General features: G+C 40.4%; 1 protein-coding gene across 5 annotated transcripts in view; it reads right to left on the reverse strand.

Moving 5' to 3' along the window:
- Window positions 1-24,300, reverse strand: part of cep85 (centrosomal protein 85) — a 131,630-nt gene that overhangs the window by 38,133 nt on the left and 69,197 nt on the right. For all 5 annotated transcript variants that reach the window (XM_073034579.1, XM_073034573.1, XM_073034577.1 and 2 more), the window contains 3 exons: window positions 16,964-17,116; window positions 12,221-12,375; window positions 9,162-9,279 (listed from right to left, as the gene is read on the reverse strand). In XM_073034579.1, coding sequence (XP_072890680.1) covers window positions 9,162-9,279; window positions 12,221-12,375; window positions 16,964-17,116 — 426 coding nt within the window. The remainder of the gene's footprint in view (window positions 1-9,161; window positions 9,280-12,220; window positions 12,376-16,963; window positions 17,117-24,300) is intronic.

Raw genomic sequence — 24,300 nt, forward strand, 5'->3', positions numbered from 1 at the left:
GCGTTTTCGTCTTCCAAAACCGGAGTTTTTCAGAAACGTTTTCCAGGGTGGCTATTTTTGAAAACACCCCTTGGACAGATCAGTGTGGACGGGGTAACCGGAGAAATCTGAAAATGCTGTCAGATGGCAGCACGCCATTTCATTGTGTTCTTGAATGCAGTCTAACGATTTCAGAACAGACAGCAATGAGACTGAAGCCAGAAGAGTTAGAAATGTACTCACCAAATACTTTGACCAATAACTTACTGAATAAATAAGTATACTGTACTCACTTTGCCATGTTTTCTGTCCTTGCTCGTATGAAGGTGGTTTAACTAGTTATGCAAGTACTTCTGTGACAATAGATGTGTAACAGCCTAATGTAACATTGTATGGAAACACAAGATAACACTGATGCAGACATGTTTTACACATTTAACAAGGTGCTTTATTAATGCACCAGAGTTAGTCAGTTTTTCAATGTTCGTCATCAGCCGAGTCATACTGTCCTTGAACTCCCTGTCGGTTGCCTTCATATGCTTCAGTATTTTTTTTTTTAACTTTTAAATCTTCCTGCGCAAGAGCCAACAGCTGCCCGTCGTTTAAGTTTTTCTAGTCCATAACTGAACAAACACACACCGTCTTTCACAGCAAGATTCAACGCCAAACATGTCGCTTGTTTTTGGTAGATGTGTCCTGTGCATGCGCAGTAGGAGGAGATTCGAGGAAATCTTTGTTTCAATGTGGACGGAGATATTTTTAAAAACGCATAGTGTAGATGCCTATCGTTTTTACGCGAAACCGGCGTTTTCAAAATTATCCAGTCTGGTGTGGATGTAGCCTGAGACTCAGTTAAATTTCTCCAGGAATACTTGTCTCTAGTCCTCACCACAGCTTTGCACCAAAGAGTTGAATTTCAAAAGTAAGGTGAGAGAGACTGTCATTGATATCAAGGCAGTATTGAACAGCTGCCATCACAAATCAACTGGTGGGGCAAAAGCTCCCCTCTACAATAGCATTAATGGAAATTCCATCTTCACATAAGCACATGCTGCAGTGTGTTGTGCAATCCTACAATTGTGTCAGCTGGGGTAGATGTAGTTTGGTGTTAAGGTTGAAGTTGTACTTGTACAAAGGAAATGGCTGAGACAATTAGAGATCATCATCCCAGTTCCAGGACAGCACAGCAGCAGTACCTCAGAATAGTATCCTCACTCGAAACCTTTTCAGTTGCTTCATCAATGAACTTCTTTCCATGTGATCAAAAGTGGGGAGGTTTGCTGATGAGTGCACGATGTTCACTTCCATTCATAATCAGTCTATACCTACAAGCAGAAAGACCTGGACAATATTCAAACATGGGCTACTCAAAGTAATATTTATGCCATCCAAATGGCAATAAATAAGCATCTCCAACAGGACAAGTTCAAATCAATTTTCCTTAACTTTCTATAGTATTGCCACTCCCAGTATCCCATCATTGAAAGGTCAACAAAGCTGAGACACAAAAATATATAGTGGTGACAAGAGCAGATCAAATATTGAATATCCTCTGATATATTTCCTTACACCGCATAGCCTTAAAAGTCATTTAGAAGACAAATCAAAATCACCCAACGATTCTGAAGAAATTCAACCATCCAAGGGAGAAAAAAACTGCTTGATTACTATCCCATCAACCACAAACATTGATTCCTTCCATATCTCAGAATGGCAGTAGTGTACCCTACCTACAAAATACACTATAGTCAGACACCTGGTCTACTCCAACAGCAGTTCCCGAACTTGCAACCTCTGCCATCAACGAGGCAGAGGGCAGGAACACCCATCATCTGCAGATAGATCTCCAGATTGTACACTGTTCTGATTTGGAAATATAGTCCTTGAACTTCCCATCTGATGGCACTCTAGGAGTTCCTTTAGCAGGACTCCAACAGTTCAAGGTGGTGGCTGACCAGGGGAAATCAGGGATGAGTAATAAGTTCAGGCCCAGATCACCAAGTCAAATAAAATATCAGAACAGTGTAGATGCAAAATTAAACAACATTCCACCAGAATTATAAACACAAAGTACACTGCAGATGCTGTGGTCACCTGCAATCCACCAGAATTGTTTTGCTGCAGTATTCATTTTCAGGGTTGCTGGTTGAAACAGAAAGTGTCAACGTTCAAGATTAGGAATAAACTCTTCTCAGGCTTCTAGCCAGGCACGGGTATCAATTTAAACCTACTTTTTGATGATAAACTCTGCCATCATCATCAGGGATGATGCCTGGGTATGTCTAGTCTGATGGCATTTATACCCCCATCATCCGTCCCTTCTGATTGGTTAGTCCTCATCCAATCACATTTCCACTGTCATACCTTGCTTACAATCGAATTTCAGTTCTTACTCAGAGTGAAACCTTTGTCTTTGTTAAAATTCTTTTCCTCCAGCTTTATTTCAATGGTTTCCTTCACCAGGTGGTTCCAAAAGCTATTGGCACGGCACAGTAGTTTTGTGCCGTTGAAGTCAATCCTCTGGCCATTGTGAAGACAATGTTCTGCTACCGCTGATTGCTCCGGGTAAACCAAACGGTTACAACTTCTGTGCTCCTTGATGCAGGTTTCCACCATATGTTCCATCTGGGGAATCCTGTCAATGCCAGTTGTCCTGAGTCTCAGGTCATCTTTGACCCACATAAGCTGTGATTTAAGCTTCCTTGCGAGTTTGTGGATGGTATTAATGCAGTACCTCTTTAGGATCCTAGCAATCCTTTCAGAAACCGTGGAAATATAGGAAAGACGGGCAGTAATGACAGACGACTCCCTGTTGTTAGCGTATATCAGCCAGATGGGACGCACAGTGGAAATCGGTTTGGATTACCCAGAGATATCGGCAGTAGCAGATTTGCAATGGCCATAAGATTGACTTAGATAGCACAAGACTACTGTTCCATGCTAATAGCTTTTGGAACTGCCTGGTGAAGGAAACCATTGAAATAAAACTAGAAGAAAAGAATTTTAACAAAGACGAAGGTCTTGCTCTAAGAAAGAACTGGAATTCGATTGTAAACAAAACGGGACTGCTGAAATTTAATGAGATGAGGACTAACCTATCAGGAGAAACAGACAACGAGGTAATAAATATCACTGGACTAGACATGCCTTGGCATCGTCCCTGACGAAGATCAGATCCTTTGTCATCAAAACTTCAGTTAAAATCAATACCTGGAAGAGCGACAAGAAAGCACAAGATCCTTTTTCACTCAAGATTAGATCAGAAAACAGGAAAAAAAAATTGAGAAACATATTAGAGTAGAATGGGCATATATGAGTAGAACTATTTATTTCTGTGGAAGACAAACAGCTACGTAATGACATATTTCCATATTTTAACTTAGTATGATTTTAAAACTTCATCTATCTTCTTCTGTCTCAGCAGTCCAGCCTCCTTTCAATCCAGGGTCAAAGACATCTAATCCTGTCACTTTTTGGAAATGCCTTCCTAAGGATCCCTTTTCTTTGTTTTACCTCTAAAATCTACTCAAACCCATCGGTCCACTCCTCATGAACTCTGCCACTAATGAGACTGTACCCATTCCATATATCCATTGTATAATTAATGGGTAAACCTTTACAGCATAGGTGTCCAATCAAGTGGCTATATAGACCAGAAGATATAGGAGCAGAATTAGGCTATTTGGCCTATCGAGTCTGCTCCATCATTTCATCATGACTGATCCAATTTTCCTCTCAGCCTGAATCCGTCTTCTCCCTGTATCTCTTCATACCCTGACCAATCAAGAATCTATCAACCTCTGCCTTAAATATACAGAAACATTGGCCTCCACAGCTGCCTGTGGCAAAGAATTCCAGCATCACCACTCTCTGCTAAAGAAATTTTGCCTCATCTCTATTCTAAAAGAATGCCCCCCTACTCTGAGGCTCTCTCCTATAGCCAAGGAAGCCACATCATGAATTATTTAAAGTAAATTTGCACTAGTCACAGAGCCTTTGTGAAAATACAGAAAATTAAAGCCTTTCCTTCTTACATTCCAAGTTCATCTGCAAAAGTTACAAAATGATAGAATAAAGCATTGGCCTATTTTGCAGAAAATTATTGCTAAAATTAATTTGTACTGCATATCAGATGTAATCATCAGGGGCTGCTAATAACCAGGGAAGTGGGATCAGAGAGTGACGGTGGGTTGGTGGGGGTAAGAGAAGTGAACAATCTGCACTATAAATACAAAATTATTTTCTTTCATTGAGATATGCATAAATTTGATTTATGACTCCTAACTTCAAAGGGGCAAGAACAAATGTCAGCCAACCTAAAACAGCTCTTCCTGCTTAACAGCTTACTTAAACAAATGGGGAAAAGATAATGCAATAAACCTCAAATGCTACATGGGGGCGGGGGGGGAACTGTCCAAGTTCAATATAACTCTAATCTTGAGTCAGAAGGTTAGTTGGTTCTCTTAATTATGCAAGCTTTAGTAAAACTTCAGTTTGAATGTGATGGACTGCACTCAGTAAACACTCTCATTACACACACACACATTCATATACACTCAAACATTGCCTTGTCATTCTGCTGTTGTTGCGCTGAGTGCATACTCTTCAAGGTCTTTCCCAGTATATTCTCATAATGGGTCCTAAACTGGGCTGATGCGCTCAGGTTGGCTTTATGGTGTCTTTCACACCATACTGGTGAAATATTCTATTTCTTTAGTAGCGGGGATATGAAAATGTTGTTTGTATACTGTATTTAATGTAGATATTTCTGTTTATTTTGTAATATGATTGTAACTACATTGTGTCAAGCATCATATTCTAATTCACATGTAGTCTTAAGTTAACTTTGTTAGTAATTAAAAATATTACATCCTAGGATTTTTTTTAAAAAAGCTGATCACCTTCAGTAAGGGAGAGAGAAGAGCTCACAGGAGTTCAAACTAGACACAAGTAAGTACAAAGCTATTATTGTGTTTTCCGGTAGGTATCATTTTGTAAACATTGGCAGTTTTCACTATTTTCTCTAAATTTTCTGGGATTTTTGACGCACCTAATAAACACCCTTGCACTATGCTAAGCAAATAACCAATTTTTCTTTGGACATAACCCAGCTATCTAACACTGATCATGCTTGAATTGTTTTGTAGTTTCTATTTAAGAATAGTCCAATCACTATCATTTTTCAACTATATGGCTGCTTAGAACAAACTAAAAGAGAGAACGGTGGTGATGCTTGTTTAGGTGAAGTTGTCATTTTGCAGATAAACAATCAAGATGCAGAAAACAGCAAACCATAGGAAAACAAATCTGTTTTAAGCTCCAGTGGAAAGAAAACCTAAGGGGTAGAACATGTCCATAAGGTCTTTATTTCAAAATAAATAGAATGGGAAAGAGGATGTGTGCCAGATGATATATTTGGATTTCAGTAGTGGATCTGCTTTACATCGAAAATACCAAATAACGAAAGCAGGTCAAATTGAAGATGGCACTGGTGATATAGGCAGCTAACAAAACTACTGACTACTAAACATACATTTTCTGAACTAAGATCACTGCAATCTACAGCTTGTAATTTCCCTTTGGAAGTTATGCATCTGAATGATCTGGCGCTTTTGCTGTATCCTAGAGGATTTGGTGAACTGGATTCTCAAGAATGCAGTTACGGCTATGTCAATCATTGATAAGAGTGGACCTCGGGCCAGATTGAAGCAGTGTGGCCTGGGCCCGAGAGCAAATAACGAGCTGATTTATTTGCCAAGCCAGATTAAAAAGGTTAAGGCTTTGAAGCCAAGGGCAGAGAAGGAACTGGTGTTCAGCTCACTGCTCTGTGTCAGTCAGGATTCCCCACCTGAGCCTGCCCTGTCTGCCTCCACTTGACTCATCCACCCTTGTTCTCATCCCCACCATCAGGTACGAGGTGCAGGAGTCCTGACTGGCTGCACTTGCCTCAGCATTGAACCTGGCTCTGTGGCAATGGTCTCGATGGTTCCTGCTCTGTGTTATTTGTTTACTTGGCAATTGCTTGTCACATGGTGCGAGCAGAATCATCTGCAGCTTAATGTGAAAAGATTAAGGAGCTGGTGGTGGACCTGAGGAGGGCTAAGGCACCTGTTTCCATCCAAGGGGTCTGTGTGGACATGGTGGAGGATTACAAATACCTGGGGATACGAATGGACAATAAACTGGACTGGTCAAAGAACACTGAGGCTGTCTACAAGAAGGGTCAGAGCCATCTCTATTTCCTGAGGAGACTGAGGTCCTTTAACATCTGCCGAACGATGCTGAGGATGTTCTAAGAGTCTGTGGTGGCCAGTGCTATCATGTTTGCTGTTGTGTGCTGGAGCAGCAGGCTGAGGGTAGCAGACACCAACAGAATCAACAAACTCATTCGTAAGGCCAGTGATGTTGTGGGGGTGGAACTAGACTCTCTGACGGTGGTGTCTGAAAAGAGGTTACTGTCCAAGTTGCATGCCATCTTGGACAATGTCTCCCATCCACTCCATAATGTACTGGTTAGGCACAGGAGTACATTCAGCCAGAGACTCATTCCACCGAGATGCAACACTGAGCATCATAGGAAGTCATTCCTGCCTGTGGCCATCAAACTTTACAACTCCTCCCTCGGAGTGTCAGACACCCTGAGCCAATAGTCTGGCCCTGGACTTATTTCCACTTGGCATGATTAACTTACTATTATTTAATTATTTATGGTTTTATATTGCTATATTTCTACACTATTCTTGGTTGGTGCGGCTGTAACAAAACCCAATTTCCCTCGGGATCAACAAAGTATGTCTGTCTGTCTATTTGTACAATTTGTTCTTCATTTCGCACACTGGATGTTTGACTGTCTTTGGTGTGTGGAGATTTTCATAGATCCTACTGTGTTTCTTTGTTTTGTGGCTGCCTGCACAAAGACAAATCTCCAGGTTGCGAATGATATACATACTCTGAAAATACTTGCACTTTGAACTTTGAGTCCATGACAAACCAGAAGGAAGAACAACAAAACATGCAAACAAAGACACAAACATAAACAAAGGCTGAAAATTACATTGAAGAAATGTAGGAAATGAGAATGATTTCTTCTACCAAGCAGCCCCACCTTAAACGGCAATACTAAGAGGAATTCAAAAGCAGAGTTTCAAATGCTCAGATACACAAATTTTGAAAATGAAAGCTTGCCAATAATTCCATAATCCCTCATTTTACAAGTGGGTCATGAATATATTATCTTGGAGGTAATGCTAAACCAAACAGCACCAGTTAGGCTGCAATTAGAATCATATAGTCTATTCTAAATGACCCAGTTTACTAACTGTGACAGAATGTGCAGAAATTAATGAAGCAATTTTACTAAAATAATCTTGGGATGTGATTTCATTTATAGTCAGACACTAGAGAAACTGATTCTTCAGAAGAACAAAGCTCATAGAGATCTGATGAAACTGTTCAATTTAACAACGAAATTTTAATAAACTAAATTAGTCAGAAACAATAGCGAGAGCAGAAGCTGAAATTAGCTTCTAAAAGATAAGTGAATATTAAATTAAAAGACCAGTGTAGAGGAATGAAGAGTGGGTAACTCTTTAAGGGAGCTAAATAATATTATAACCTAAGTATAAAAAAATTCTATGATCCCATAACCTCTAGGTCAGACAACAACAAATATCTTTCCTTTGCTAAGAAAACACACTGAGCAGATGGCATGGGAAAAGTTTCTCTTTTTGAATAAGACTACATTTTCCCCAGACTGATTTCACAACCTCTTGAATAAGACATTCATGCAAAACTGACCAAAAATACGATCAGGCTTAAATCTATAATTGTAAATAAAATACAAACACCTTCAAGGATATAGAACTTGGATCAGATAGAGACATAGAAGATAGGCACTGTGGAAAGCCAAATCCTTCTTTCAGCTTCAAAATAGTTTAATCAAGTTAGTCACACTCAACCTTCCTTCATCAAATCAATCCTATCAGTCTGCAACTCATCCGTCTTTTTAAAATAGGGGTTTCCAACCTGGGGTCCACTGATCCTTTGCTTAATGGTATTGGTCTATGGCATGAGAGATTGGGAAGCCCTGTTTTAAAAGAAAGCTTCAAGTGTCCATTGGTACCAATTCCAATAATTGGCCCATCACTGAAGTTAAACTAACTGACACAATGATAGTTTATCTCTCCCTCCATTTGTAAACAAGGGCACAAAAATTTGCTGTCATTCAATCCATTAGATCCAATATTATAGCTTTACTTTTGTTTCCAGGGACTTTCAAAAAATGTGAGTGGAACCCTAATTCTACTAGTTTGTTTTTTTGTAAAAGGCTGTGCAATTTATTTCATTTGCATTGCGTGATATTCTACTTTCAAAATGCTAAGCCCATTAATATTACCTTCCTTACTATGTCTATCCTATTCATCACTTCCTATTTATCTAAAACTACATTATTACCTACCTTTTCTGTACAGACACTTATCCACATTTTCTGACTCCAACTGTATATTATCTTTTGGAAACTCCTAATTCTAAAACTTATTTGGATTTCTTTTTATTTCCCTTTTTTTCTTGCTGTCACCTTCTCCAGGCTTAATTTCCCTTGTACAGGTATTTTCATTCGCGGCTTCATATATTTAATTTGGTTTTCCACTGTAGTAAGATTTCAGTGTCTCACACAAGCTTCCTTTGTTTTTTTTTTAAAAAATTGCTTAATTTATACCTGGTGCATTTTGTTATCTAGAGGCCACATCTATATCTGTGACATTATCCATATCCCACTTAATATCAGGGGCACTACTAACTACCATACTGTTTTAGCACTTGTAAGATACTTGACTGCCCTACAAGGGTACTACACACCCTGTGTTTTTGCACTTTTTAAAAAAAACTTTAACTCGTATTGCACTATATTATGATCTTTCAAATGTATCAGTATTTCACACAGTTGATTTATTTACCCAAAGTTGTTATTTCCCCAATACTGAATATTCCATCTTTTTAAAACATCTGTAATTGTCAGTCTTGCTCTACGCCAAGCTATGTTTCAGTCACAGCTAAAATATCCTATGTGCCTGTCAGTGTCTTTATCTATCATGATTATTAATGCCATTGCTTTGAAGTTAACTATGGATTTGTAAAAATAAAACTCCAGGCAACCTGTTGGTGAAACACTGAATGCTCACCTTTATGGCTCGTTCATAATCTCCTTTGAGGTTGTTGCTCTCACACTTCAACTTTTCTACATCCAAGATAGGTAACCGAACACCATCCTCCAGGCATTTTGCAACTTTCTCTTGAAGGCTTAAGGGAAGAGAACAGCATTGCATGAATTCATATTGACCAACTTCAGGTTAACATCAAACATGAAGGGGAGTTGGCACAGAAATATAATCATCACAGATGTTCACATTTGCACACGGTAAAAAGTCTACTGGTGATTCTTCTACAACAGCAAATAATCAGCAAGAGCATGTGGTCATTTGAGATGGCCTGTATCAATATAACAATGTTATTGAGCCAGGGTTAACAGCTTTCCTCAGAACAATCCAAGGGCTATAAAGAGTCACAATTAATAACAACTGATTTCAATCTTCGGAATCATATTGACATTGAAATTGGTGCTACGGGCAGTATTCACAGGTATGAGAAGGCATTGGCTTGCTTTGGCTGGAAGACTGACACACAAACTATGACAAATAACATTCTGCTCACAATTGTAAGCTTCTATGTGCCCCATCAGTTCTAGCAGTTGCCAGCATCTATGGGCTTTCAGACTGGAATTTAATCAGACATGCATTTGCACTGGTGTACCAATACTCTGATAAGCCTTGCACCAAACTAGCATGAGCTCTGCTGCTATGCACAACATTCAATAGAACTCAGCAATCCATTTGAATCTCCTGACCTTTCCATCAATAGATTACATCTGCTATTAGCACTCTCAGAGCAGTGACAAAAGCCTGTGCAGCTGGACTACAAGCATGGGAGGATTCTCCAGAATGGAGAAAGGAGGAAATCTCAGAGAGATACTGGGAAACAGGCTTACTCCTTGAGAGTCCATAAATGTGAGTGTTGGTGATGGGGCAGGAATAAGGAATGGCAGGGAAGAAGACAAATCAATCCAAACAAAACAAATCAGACTAATGATGTTGGCATTTCTTTCAGGAATATCTGAACATAGAAGACCAGAAATCAATTTAAAAATCAGAATCTGAAGAGTTTCTAAAAACTGACAAATTACAGGATAGCACCAATAATTTAGAAGGTGAAACAAAAATTGTTGTAAAAAAGCTAGTTCTCTAATAGAAATCAAAAATATAAAAGAGAAACAGCATTTGATACCCAGTCCGCATCAACAGGACTAAAAAAATACTGATTTCATAAACTGCGGCAAATTAGTTTTTATTTGTGCCATGAAAGCTTTGAAATAGAGCTTTCACATTCAGCAGAATATTAAGGTTCTTATTTGATTTGATCAAGATGACGTTGGAGGTCTTGTCTGTGTGTGCGAGTGGGTGGGTGGGAGGAAACAGGCTTATTTTGCTGTTTGTATTTTCTTTTGTTGCTAATGTTGTTCTGCTGAACACTGTGGGTATGCTATGTTAGGGTCAGAACGTGTGCTGCACCCCCACCCCAGCACATCCTTAGGTTGTGCTGGTTGTTTATGCAAACAAAGCACTTCACTGTTTTTGATGTATATGATAGATGAATCTTAATCTGACTGGTAAACTGACAATATATTAGCATGAAAGTATTTTTGTCCATAGAAACAGATGACAGAATAATTCCTAACAAAGGGCATTGACAGAATTTTGTTGCTGCTGCAAAATTTTCAGTCTATATTATTCTATTCAGGACATGCCTCTCAACCCATTCTCCTGCCTTCTCCCCGTACTCCATGACACACCAGCTAATCAAGAACCTATCAACCTCTGCTTTAAATATACCCAATGACTTGTCCTCCAGAGCTGTCTGTGAGGATGAATTCCACAGATTCACTACTCTCTGGCTAAAGAAATCCCTTTTCATCTTTGTTCTGATGCTGTGCCCTCTGGTTGTAGACTCACCCATTACAGGAAGCATCCTCTCCAAGTCCACCCTGTCTAGACCTTGCAATATTCGACAGGTTTCAATGTGAATCCCCTTCATTCTTCTAAACTCTAGTGAGTACAGGCCCAAAGCCATCAAACACTCCTCATACAGTATCTCTTTCGTTCCAGGAATGATTCTTGTGAACCTCCTCTGGACCTTCTCCAATGCCAGCATGTCTTTTCTTAGATAAGGAACCAAAAACTGCTTTACAATACTCCAAATGCAAACCATCCAATGCCTCAGCATCATATCCTTGTTCTTAAATTTTAGTCCTCTCAAAATGAATTCATACTGCAATTAGAGAGGAAGAAACATAAGTCACATATACCAGTATCGCAAAGGAATAAAGGAGACTACAGAGGCATGAGAGAGGAGCTTGCCCAGGTGGATTGGATGAAAATTCTGGTGGGGATGATGGCAGAACAGAGGTGGCTGAAGTTTCTGGAAATAGTTCACAAGGCACAGGATAGATATGTCCCACAGAAGAAGTTGTTCTCAAATGGCAGGGCTAGGCAATCATAGGCATTCAACAAATTCCCTCTCTTGCGATCCAACACCAACCTGATTTTCCCAATTCCCCTGCATATTGAAGTCCATTACAATTGTGTCATTACCTTTATTACAGGCCTTTTCCAGCTCCCTTTGTAATTTCAGCCCCACATCTTGGTTACTACTTGGAGGTCTATATATGATTCCCATAATTGCTCTTGTGTCTATCCTGCACCTTTGAGATCAGTCGAGACTGCTCTGCCATTCGATCATGACTGATTATTATCCCTCTCATTCCTATTCTTCTGCCTTCTCCCTGTAACCTGATGCTTTAACTATACACAAACTTTGATTTTGCAGTTCTTTCCTGTGCTTTTCAGAACTTTCAGATATTTGCCTAAATAGAGACAATATAAATACTAGAAATTCACAATAGGTAGCTTAAGAGAAACATTGAATGGCTTCTGCAGAAGATTATCTTACTCAACAATGCCAAGTTTTCCAGTATTATCCTGCAGAATACTGACAAAATGATCGCAGAATAGTAAGTGGAACATGGCCCATTTCAGGCCACAGACCTATTTCTGAATGAACCCCCCCCCCCCCCCCAAAGGGGTCACCAGAACAATATAAGCAAGAGACAGCCAGCATACTACATTACCTGTGGACTGTGGAGACCAGCTCCATCTCCTTCTGCTTTTGATTTTCCAGAATGGTGTCTTTTTCCTTGCAATGCGCATGAGCTTCTCCAAGTTTGGCCTCTAAATCCTGTACTGTGCTCTGCAGCACTTCAACTTTCATCTCTGAGTCCTTCAGCTGTAAAACACAATATTTAATTCATAATGTCACAAGTGCACACACTGGTATCATACCTGCACAAATACCCCCTTCGTCAGCCCAAGGATGCCAATGCCCAAACATTAGTTAATTCAGGACAGAGTCAAAAATCAAACAAAACAGCATATTTAACTTAAGTGCAAATAAAGGCTGCATTTTATTGGTAAAGGCAGGATTCTGATAAAGGTAAAGGATGTAGAACTAATATATGTATCAACAGCATTTATAGAACAAAATTCCTTGGACACGTTTTTCATGGCTACAGATTGTGCTGTCCATTCACTAGATGTACCATCAAACAGTATGTCAGATAGTGAGTGAATTGCCAGGAGTTGAGAAATTTTTTTGAGCATCTTTTCTGTGTGTGGATCTCTGTCAAATACAGAGCCCTACATTACTGCCTACTAAAAGTCTAGAAGAGTATTATGGACCAGTGTTCAGTACGGGAGTGTACTCCACTGAGTTAACTTGCAATTCAGTGCATTTTGCCATTTTTATACCGTAGCCAGAGGCAACTGGACAGAGGAGATACATCCAAAGTGTATCATAATGTTCCAAAATAAAGCCTACATATAAATAATTGCCCATTGTACACAGGCTGTGAAACACCACTCATAAATGCAACCTGAAACCTTAAAAAAACATATTTCCTTCCTGCAGACTTTAAATTTGAGCAATTAATCAAGCTCAATCATCTAACACAAGATTTAAAACAAACTACGAGTGTCATCAAGAACCTGACCCTCAATTCTGTTACTGCACAAAGGCCAAAGCTCACATGCTCCTAAGACAAGTCTGGGAAACAGAAGCATGTATTAGTTCAGCATCTCATCATCTCTTTACTTTGTTACAATTATACTTTATAAATCAACACATTTCTTCTGAAGGACAATGGCAACACCAAGAAAAGTGCTAATCAGCAGAGTAATGACAGCCTGGAAACCTGGAGAATTAATTGCAAGTTCCTCTCTTGGAAGTGTAATAGGGCATTATTCATCACATCATTCATTATACCTATTACCACAAGACAATAAGAGATAGGAGCAAAGTTAAGCCATTCGGACCATCAAGTCTTCTCCACCATTTCGTCATGGCTGATCCATTTTCTCTCTCAATCAGTTTCTCCTGCTCGCCCCATAACCTTACAAGCCCTGAATATCTTCCCAATTACTGTGGTCAGACTATAATTTCCTTTCTTTGGCCTCTCTCCTTCTTGGAGAGGAGTGACATTTGCAATTTTCCATTCATCTGGAACAATGCCAGAAATAATTGATTCTTAAAAGATCATTACTAATGCCTCCACAATCTCTTCAGCCACCTCTTTCAGAACCCTGGTGTGCATACCATCTGGTTCGGGTGACTTACCTTCAGACCTTTCAGTTTCCCCAAGACCCTTTCCCCTTGGTAGCCCCTTTCTCCTGTGGTCCTCTCTCCTCCTCTATCAGATTCCTGCCTTTAACCAATTTTACCATGTGCCTCCAAGTACCCTGAGAACTCATCCTTAACAATCAACCAGAACATCTTCCCAACCACAGCTCAGGCTAACTGACCTTCAATTTCCTTTTTTCTGCCTCCCTCCCTTCTTGAAGAGTGAAGCAACATTTGCAATTGTTCAGTCCTCCAGAACAAAGCCAGAATCTAGTGATTCCCGAAAGTTCATTATTAAAGCCTCCACAAACTCTTCAGCTGCCTCTTTCAAAACCCTGGGGTGTAGTCCACCTGGTCCAGGTGACTTGTCCACCTTCTTCAGACTTTTCAGTTTCTCAAGCACCTTCTCCCTAGTAATAGCAACTGCACTCACTTCTGCTCCCTGACACTCTGGAACTTCCAGCATACTACTTGTGTCTTCCACAATGAAGACTGATGCAAAATACTTATTTAGTTCGTTCGCCATTTCCTTGCCCCCATTACTACCGCTCAGCATCATTTTCCAGCAGTCCAATATATATTCTTCCCTCTTTTACTCTCTATACATCTGAAAAAAAAATTATGGTATCCACTTTGATATTGTTGGCTAGCTTACCTCCGTATTTCAACTTTTCCCTCCCTAGTTTTTTTATAGTTGCCTTCAGTTAGTTTTTAAAAGTTGCTCAATTCTCTAACTTCCCATTAATTTTTACTTTACTATACGCCCTCTCATTTATGTTGTTTTTGACTTCACTTGTCAACCATACTTGTGTTATCCTGTCTTTAGAACACATCTTCTTTGGGATGTATCTACACTGTGCATCCGAATTTCTCAGAAACTCCAACTCTTTTGCTGTCATCCCTGCTATAGTCCACTTCCAATCAGCTTTGGCAAGCTCCTCTCTCACGCCTCTATAATTCATTTTACTCCACTGTATCACTGATACATCTGATTTAAGCTCTTCCCTCTCAAAATGCAGGCTGAAGTCTATTATATTATGATCACTGTCTCTTAAGGGTTCCTTTACTTAAGCTCCCTAATCAAATCTGGGTCATTACACAACACCCAATTCAGAACAGTCTTTCCCCTAGTAGGCCCAATCACAAGCTGCTCTAAAAAACCATCTTGTAGAAAAGAATTCTACAAATTCTCTCTCGGGATTGAAAATCAGCACCAACCTGATTTTCCCAATCCATCTCCATATTGATATCCCCATGATTATTGTAACATTGCCCTTTTGACATACTTTTTCTGTCTCCCGATGTAATACGTAGCCTACATCCTGGCTACTGTTCGGTGGCCTGTATATAACTTCCATCAGGGTTTTTTTTATCTTTGCATTTTCTTAACTCTACCCACAAGAATTCTACATTTCCGATCACGTCACCTCTTTCTAAGGATTTGATTTCTTTTTTTTAAGCCAACTGAGCCACCCCACTCCCTCTGCCTACCTGTCTATCCTTTTAATACCATTTATATCCCTGGATGTTGAGCTCCCAACTACCAACTTCTTTCAGCCATGAGTCAGTGATGCCCACAACGTCCGTCATACCTGCTCATTACTAACTGGACTGCAAGATCATCTACCTTATTCCATGTACTATGTGTAATCAAATATAACACCGCCAGTTCAATATTCATCACCCTTTTCTATTTTGCACCCATGTTATACTTGAACATCCCACTGAATGCAATTTTGCCCCATCATATGCCTGTCGTTCCTCTCAAACTCACTGCACACTGTACTTAGTTGTACGCTAACTGAACCATCCTCAGCCCCATCTCTCTGGTTCCCATCCCCCTGCCAAGTTAGCTTAAACCCTCCCCAACAGTTCTAGCAAACCTGCCCACAAGAATATTTGTCCCCCCTTGGGTTCAGGTGCAACCAGTCCCTTTTGTAGAGGTCATACCTTCCCCAGAAGTGATCCCAATGATCCAGAAATCTGAAGCCCTGCCCCTTGCACCAGCGTCTCAGCCACACGTTCATCTGTCAAATCCTCCTATTCCTACCCTCATTGGTGCATGGTACAGGCAGCAATCCAAAGATCACTGCTCTGGAGGTCCTGATTTTCAGCTTTCTACCTAGCTCCTTAAATTCTCTCTTCAGGACCTACTACCTTTGACTACCCTTGTCATTGGTGCCAGTATGTACCAGGACTTCTGGCTGCTTATCCTGCCCTTTTAGAATGCCGTGGACCCAATCTGAAATGTCCCTGCCCCCGGCGCCCGGGAGAAAACATACTGTCTAGTGACTCTTTCACATCCACAGCATCTCATGTCTACTATGGAATCCCCTATCACTACTGCAATCCTCATCTCCCCTTCCATTTCTGAACCTTAAGACCAGTCTCAATGCCAGAGACCCAGTCGCTGCGGCTCCTCCTGGTCAGTCATCCCTTCTTAACGATATCCAAAGCGGTATGGTCATTATTGAGGAACTGGCCACAGGGATACTCTGTACTGGCAGCCCATTTTCTTTCTCTCTCTCCTTACAGTCACCCAGATACTTGCCTCCTGCAACTTAGGTTTGACTATCTCCCTATAGTGGATTTGTTGCCACGTGCAGCTGTGGAGGCCAGGTCATTGAGTGTATTTAAAGCAGAGATTGATAGGTTCTTGATTGGACAAGACATCAATGGTTACGGGGAGAAGGCTGGGAATTGGGGTTGAGGAGGAAAAATAAAAGGATCAGCCATGTTTGAATGGCGAAGCAGACTCAATGAGCCAGATGGCCTAATTCTGCTCCTATGTCTTATGGTCTATGTAGCTCCTATCTATCACCTCCTCAATTCCCCATAAGAAAGAACTATGTTATCACATGAAAACAGTATATCTTACAGTGTGTTATTTCTGTGCTCATCACCCAATTTTGTACAACTCAACTGTGAATGAAAGCTGGAGGAACTCAAAAAGTCAGGTTGCATCTATGCTTCGTGCTGAAACCCTTCATCAGGAAAGAATGGGCCCCTTTTTCCTTTCCAGTCCTGATGAAGAGTCTTGGCCCAAAACATTGACTATTTATTCCCCACTACAGATACTGCCTGACTTGTTGAGTTCTTCCAGCATTTTTTGTGTGTTGCTCAAGATATGCAGCATCTGCAGAATTTCTCAATTTTGAATGAAAGCTCTTAATTTGCCAGGAGCCTATGGTTGTCCCACCTGTCGGCTTTGCTTCTGATAATCATCCAGAGTGGGCAAGTCTGCCAGGTACCGCTCCAAAGTTTCAACCCGTTGTTGTTTCTCTCTGTTTTGTTCTGCCTCCTTCTGACACTTCCTCTTCAGGTTGTTGATGTGTTTGTCACGGCCCCGGACCTACAGCAACATAAAGCAGAACAGTGAGCGTTCTAAACAGCCTTGAATTATATGTACAGCATATAGGAAAATGGATGCTGCTTACTTTCCCTCAATCCTAAAAACATAGGCACAACTTAAACTTCTCTGCCACCCCATCTAATTGAGCAAATTAAAGAAAAAGGGGCAAATGTGATATATAGCAGCACTTTACATGCCAAGTCATGGACAAACATGCACATAGCAAACACAATAGTACTATAAAGGTAACAGTTACATCAACTGTCACAGGTTTTGTATTTTTTTGACTTTTTTAAACAATGGATTATTTTGCATTCTGGTTAATTGGGGCATCAGTTAATTGGGACAGACGCTTATTTGGGACAACTCTTAAAGAACAAAAATACATTGAGAAAATATCTGGGATTCAGTTTGTTTTTTTGGGACACTATGTCACTTAACTGGGACAGGAGACTGTTGCCAAACAGTTTCTAACAACAGACGCACACACCTTATGGCCGTTAGACACTACATGGTGCTTTGAATGAACAGTTTATAAATAGCATCACTTGCACGTGTTTGTGTTAAAAAAACACAGTGATTCTGGTCACTGATAGTTGGCGAATAATAAGCAGTAAGGTAGTTCAGAATGGTTTTCCTCACTGCTTGGAAATGCCTGAAACTATCGTGAGTGTAAATGAAACAACTTCGCTACTTCAAGTTAGGAACTATGAAGAATTTGAAAGTATCGACAATTATCTTGATTGTTACAATGAAAATAAAGATTTGAAGGATGCAATCTCTGAAAACATTGTTTGAAGGTAGCCCATTATCTGCACTAGGTGTCTGCACTGATTTTGATCATCTACAATCAATCGCAAGAACAAAACAACGTACTCAGGATTACCGTAATTACTCCATTTATATCTATTAGGAACTAATACAGTTTTATAGTACTGTAGCAATTTTGGTTATGTTCTAATTTGTTCTGTATTTCATTAAGTATTGATAATGGTTGCTGGTCACCCATCTTGTAAAGACACTGCCCAGAAGGCAGCAATGGCAAACCACTTCTGTAAAAAATTTGCCAAGAACATGATCACCTATGTCATATGACACGGCACATAAAGATTGTGATGATGATTTCATTTAAATATATAATTTGTTACCAGTTAAATAGTAGTTTGTCTTTTTTTTATACCTTGTTAACCATTTCCATGAAACTGGCCAATACAGCAGCAGCCACTTAATTGGGCCAAAATGTACTTGTCTCAATGTGCTCCAATTAACCAAAATCCATTGTATTTGACAACATGCAATGGAACTGCAGACAGTGTTGATCACTTTCACACTAACTACCATACAAATTACCACCGGGGTATATTGCATTCAAAGTTTAAAGGAAAATACATGCAATGTGAAGTTACTTTTAAATGTTAAAGTCAAGATCATTACAGCTTAAAGGCTGTATCAGTGCATGTTATGTTGTATTGAATTCTTTTGCATTTACTTTAAATACATCCCTTTTAGTGCTTTATGTTACATTAACTATATTGTTTAGTTACATTTAATGAACTTTATATAAAGAGAAAAACTTCTGGCTTATGCTCCCCTGCAAAACCGCAATAGACTTTCCATACTCAGGCCAAATTCAACAAATAAAAACACAAAAGTAATCCATATACAGTGGTATGCAAAAGTTTGGGCACCCCTGGTCAAAATTTCCTTTACTGTGAATAGCCAAGCGAGTAAAAGATTACCTGATTTCCAAAAGGCATAAAGTTAAAGATGACACATTTCTTCCATGTTTTAAGCAAGATTACTTTTTTTATTTCCAGTTTTTACTGTTTCAAAATAACAAAATAGGAAAAGGGCCTTAAGCAAAAGTTTGGCCACCCTGCATGGTCAATACTTGGTAACACTCCCTTTGGTAAGTATTACAGCTTGTAAACGCTTTTTGTAGCCAGCTAAGAGTCTTTCATTTCGTTTGGGAGATTTTTGCCCATTCTTCCTTGCAAAAGGTATCTAGTTCTGTGAGATTCTTGGGCCATCTTGCATGCGCTGCTCTTTTGAGGTCTATCCACAGATTCTCGATGATGTTTAGGTCGGGAAACTGGGAGGGCCATGGCAAAACCTTCAGCTTGCACCTCTTGTGGTAGTCCATTGTGGATTTTGAGGTGTGTTTAGAATCATTATCTTGTTATAGAAGCCATCCTCTTTTCATCGTCAGCATTTTCACAGACGGTGTGATGTTTGCTTCCAGAATTTGCTGGTATTTAATTGAATTCATTCTTCCCTCTACCAGTGAAATGTTCCCCGTGCCACTGGCTGCAACACAAGCCCGAAGCATGATCGATCCACCCCTGTGCTTAACAGTTGGAGAGGTGTTCTTTTCATGAAATTCTGCACCCTTTTTTCTCCAAACATACCTTTGCTTATTGTGGCCAAAATTCAGCATCAGAAGTTTGCAAAGGAACATCTAAACAAGCCTGATGCATTTTGGAAACAAGTCCTGTGGACCGATGAGGTTAAAATAGAACTTTTTGGCTGCAAGTACCAGCAAATTCTGGAAGCAAACATCACACCATTTGTAAAAAAGCTGAAGATGTAAAGAGGATGGCTTCTACAACAAGATAATGATCCGAAACACACCTCAAAGTCCACTATGGACTACCACAAGAGGTGCAAGCTGAAGGTTTTGCCATGGCCCTCCCAGTCTCCCGACCTAAACATCATCGAAAATCTGTGGATAGACCTCAAAAGAGCAGTGCATGCAAGACGGCCCAAGAATCTCACAGCACTAGAAGCCTTTTGCAAGGAAGAATGGGTGAAAGTCCCCCAAACAAGCGTTTAAAGACTCCTGGTATTACTAAGTATTGACCATGCAGGGTGGCCAAACTTTTGCTTCAGGCCCTTTTCCTTTTTTGTTATTTTGAAACTGTAACAGCTGGAAATAAAAAAAAGTAATCCTGCTTAAAACATTAAAGAAATGTATCATCTCTAACTTTATGCCTTTTGGAAATCAGATCATCTTTTACTCGCTTAGCTATTCACAGTAACAGAAATTTTGACTGGGGTGCCTAAACTTTTGCACATCACTGTACATCACCCCTCACATTGTCTTCTACCTCACCTTAACGACAAGACCAACTTCAGCCTTCCACAGCTCTAATTCTGTAAAACCAATCTATAACCAAAAACTCTGACCATGTTAGCTGACACCATTAATGAATTTCTATCTTCAGATACCACTGAAGCTTTCTACAGCAAATTTGAAAGTAGGAACAAAGTATTAGTAGTGAGGTGCAGCTGGAGGCCATCGGGGGCATATAGAAACTGATATTTCTCTCAGTACTGTTTTCTCACTATCAACTCCATTCATCTCCCTGCAATATAGCAATTGAATGCAACTGTTCGGAGTTTGGATATTCTTCCTGTGGTCACATGGATATTTCCCAGCTGCCCCATTTTGCTTCTACACCGCAAGGACATGTGAGGGGTTGGTCAGTTAATTGCCCACTATAAATCGTCCCCATTATGCATGATTGGTGGAATCTGCAGTTAATGGGATAGTGGGCAGAAAAGTAGAAGACAGGACTGTGTTTGAGCCAATGTAGACTTGATATGCTGAAGTGGCCTCCTTCTCTATCATTTGGACAATATATTGATCTCTGTTCTGAATGATTGACACTATGCTCCCTGCTTCTGGCTATCCCAGCTCAAGGATATATTATCCTTTAAAATCCCTTGAGTACCTTATTAAAATCAATCACATCAAATAATCATGTTTCATCTGAAGTGCGGATATTTGCTGACTATTAGAGAATAACTCTACATCTATCTCTACACACACACACAAAACGCAGACACACACAGATATACTGGATATACTGTATCACTAAATGAAAAAATAAAATATATAAAACTCCTCAGAAAATGAAACAGTCATCACCTGTTTGCATCAGTCCTTGTCAAAATTCTGACTTGTGGTAACAAAGGGAAGTCACACCTATGCCGGCAAAGTGCCAAAGTAGGGCAATTTCTAACAAGAAAGCACCTACTCAGGGGTAACCAATCTTTTTTGCACCACAGACTGGTTTAATATTGACAATATTCTTGCGGACCAGCCGACGGGGGTGGCGGGGGGGTGTTAATCATGACCAGAATATAGGACCTATATTATAGGTGATAAGTCAACTATAAGTCACTTATAAGTGGCTAATACACTCAATTTTGTTTCTAAAAGGGTTCATCTAACGAATTTAATATTAAACACATAGTGCATATTTTCCTCGCATGAATATAGTTATAAGTCAATTATAACTCATATGTCAATAGCATCATAACATTTTAAAGTAATATATGGATCTTAAACACACAGCGCATATTTTCCTCGTATGAACATATAAAATCATTGCAACACACCAGTGAGAGGACAAGGTAAGGGCTGGAGGTCCCCATACCGGGGCCGCGGCGGTCACAGTACAGAGAGAAGTGACCGACCGAGCGAGGAGTGTGACAGGGCGCACGCTTGCCCCCCACCCCCCACTTGTAGGTAGGTAGGATCTATCGGTGGCTCGAGGGATGACTTTCACTAGATAGCAGCGAGGTAGCTGCTCTGCTACTTATGAAACCCTGAGCCCGAATTAAGTCATCTGAGAATATTTTAGCACCGGGTTCCCCACGAACATTCGGTGTGCTAAACAGGTGTCCATTTGTCCGCGCTCCATACCAGTAGCAATGGCACTTCTCGCCGGCTGCACAAGGCGACTGGTTACCCGAGGCCACGGGTAATAACCTTGTGTGGGTAATGACCTCATGTGCGTTCAAGTTCAACAGTGGGCGTGACAGGGAATGAGGAAAGGTGCAGCTGACTCATATCGTTTCATATCGCCAAATCATATCGTTTCTTCGCATAGAAACATAGAAAATAGTTGCAGGAGTAGGCCATTCGGCCCTTCGAGCCTGCACCGCCATTCAGTATGATCATGGCTGATTGTCCAACTCAGAACCCTGTACCTGTTTTCTCTCCCCAAGGGCCAAATCTAACTTCCTCTTAAATATAGCCAATGAACCGACCTCAACTGTTTCCTGTGGCAGAGAATTCCACAGATTCATCACTCTCTGTGTGAAGAAGTTTTTCCTCATCTCGGTCCTAAAAGGCTTCCCCTTTATCCTTAAACTGTGACCCCTCGTTCTGCACTTCCCCAACATCGGAAACAATCTTCCTGCATCTAGCCTGTCCAATCCCTTTAGAATTTTATACGTTTCAATAAGATCCCCCCTCAATCTTCTAAATTCCAGTGAGTATAAGCCTAGTCGATCCAGTCTTTCTTCATATGAAAGTCCTGCCATCCCAGGAATCAATCTGGTGAACCTTCTCTGTACTCCCTCTATGGCAAGAATGTCTTTCCTCAGATTAGGGGACCAAAACTGCACACAATATTCTAGGTGCGGTCTCACCAAGGCCTTGTACAACTGCAGTAGAACCTCCCTGCTCCTGTACTCAAATCCTTTTGCTATGAATGCCAACATACCATTTGCCTTTTTCACCGCCTGCTGTACCTGCATGCCCACCTTCAATGACTGGTGTACAATGACACCCAGGTCTCGTTGCATCTCCCCTTTTCCTAATTGGCCACCATTCAGATAATAATCTGTTTTCCTGTTCTTGCAACCAAAGTGAATAACCTCACATTTATCCACATTAAATTGCATCTGCCAGAATTTGCTCACTCACCTAACCTATCCAAGTCACCCCGCATCTTCTCAGCATCCTCCTCACAGCTAACACCACCGCCCAGCTTCATGTCATCCGCAAACTTGGAGATGCTGCATTTAATTCCCTCGTCTAAATCATTAATATATATTGTAAACAACTGGGCTCCCAGCACTGAGCCTTGCGGTACCCCACTAGTCACTGCCTGCCATTCTGTAAAGGTCCCGTTTACTCCCACTCTTTGCTTCCTGTCTGCCAACCAATTCTCTATCCACCTCAATACCATACCCCCAATACCGTGTGCTTTAAGTTTGCACACTAATCTCCTGTGTGGGACCGTGTCAAAAGCCTTTTGAAAATCTAAATATACCACATCCACTGGCTCTCCCCTATCCACTCTACTAATTACATCTTCAAAAAATTCTATAAGATTCGTCAGACATGATTTTCCTTTCACAAATCCATGTTGACTTTGTCCGATGATTTCACCTCTTTCCAAATGTGCTGTTATCACATCTTTGATAACCGACTCTAGCATTTTCCCCACCACCGATGTCAGACTAACCGGTCTATAATTCCCTGGTTTCTCTCTCCCTCCTTTTTTTAAAAAGCGGGGTTACATTAGTCACCCTCCAATCCTCAGGAACTAATCCAGAATCTAAGGAGTTTTGAAAAATTATCACTAATGCATCCACTATTTCTTGGGCTACTTCCTTAAGCACTCTGGGATGCAGACCATCTGGCCCTGGGGATTTATCTGCCTTTAATCCCTTCAATTTACCTCACACCACTTCCCTACTAACATGTATTTCCCTCAGTTCCTCCATCTCACTAGACCCTCGGTCCCTTACTATTTCCGGAAGATTATTTAGGTCCTCCTTAGTGAAGACAGAACCAAAGTAGTTATTCAATTGGTCTGCCATGTCTTTGTTCCCTATGATCAATTCACCTGTTTCTGACTGTAAAGGACCTATATTTGACTTGACCAATCTTTTTCTTTTCACGTTATCTATAAAAGCTTTTACAGTCAGTTTTTATGTTCCCTGCCAACTTTCTCTCATAATCTTTTTTCCCTTTCCTAATTAAGCCCTTTGTCCTTTGCTGGTCTCTGAATTTCTCCCAGTCCTCAGGTGTGCCGCTTTTTTTTGCTAATTTATATATTTCTTCTTTGGACTTGATACTATTCCTAATTTCCCTTGTCAGCCACGGGTGCACTACCTTCCCTGGTTTATTCTTTTGCCAAACTGGGATGAACAATTGTTGTAGTTCATCCATTCGATCTTTAAATGCTTGCCATTGCATATCCACCGTCAACCCTTTAAGTATCATTTGCCAGTCTATCTTAGCTAATTCACGTCTCATACCTTCAAAGTTACCCTTCTTTAAGTTCAGAACCTTTGTTTCTGAATTAACTATGTCACTCTCCATCTTAATGAAGAATTCCACCATATTATGGTCACTCTTACCCAAGGGGCCTCGCACGACA

Source organism: Hemitrygon akajei, chromosome 32 (assembly GCF_048418815.1).
Source record: "Hemitrygon akajei chromosome 32, sHemAka1.3, whole genome shotgun sequence".
Taxonomy (NCBI): Eukaryota; Metazoa; Chordata; class Chondrichthyes; order Myliobatiformes; family Dasyatidae; genus Hemitrygon; species Hemitrygon akajei.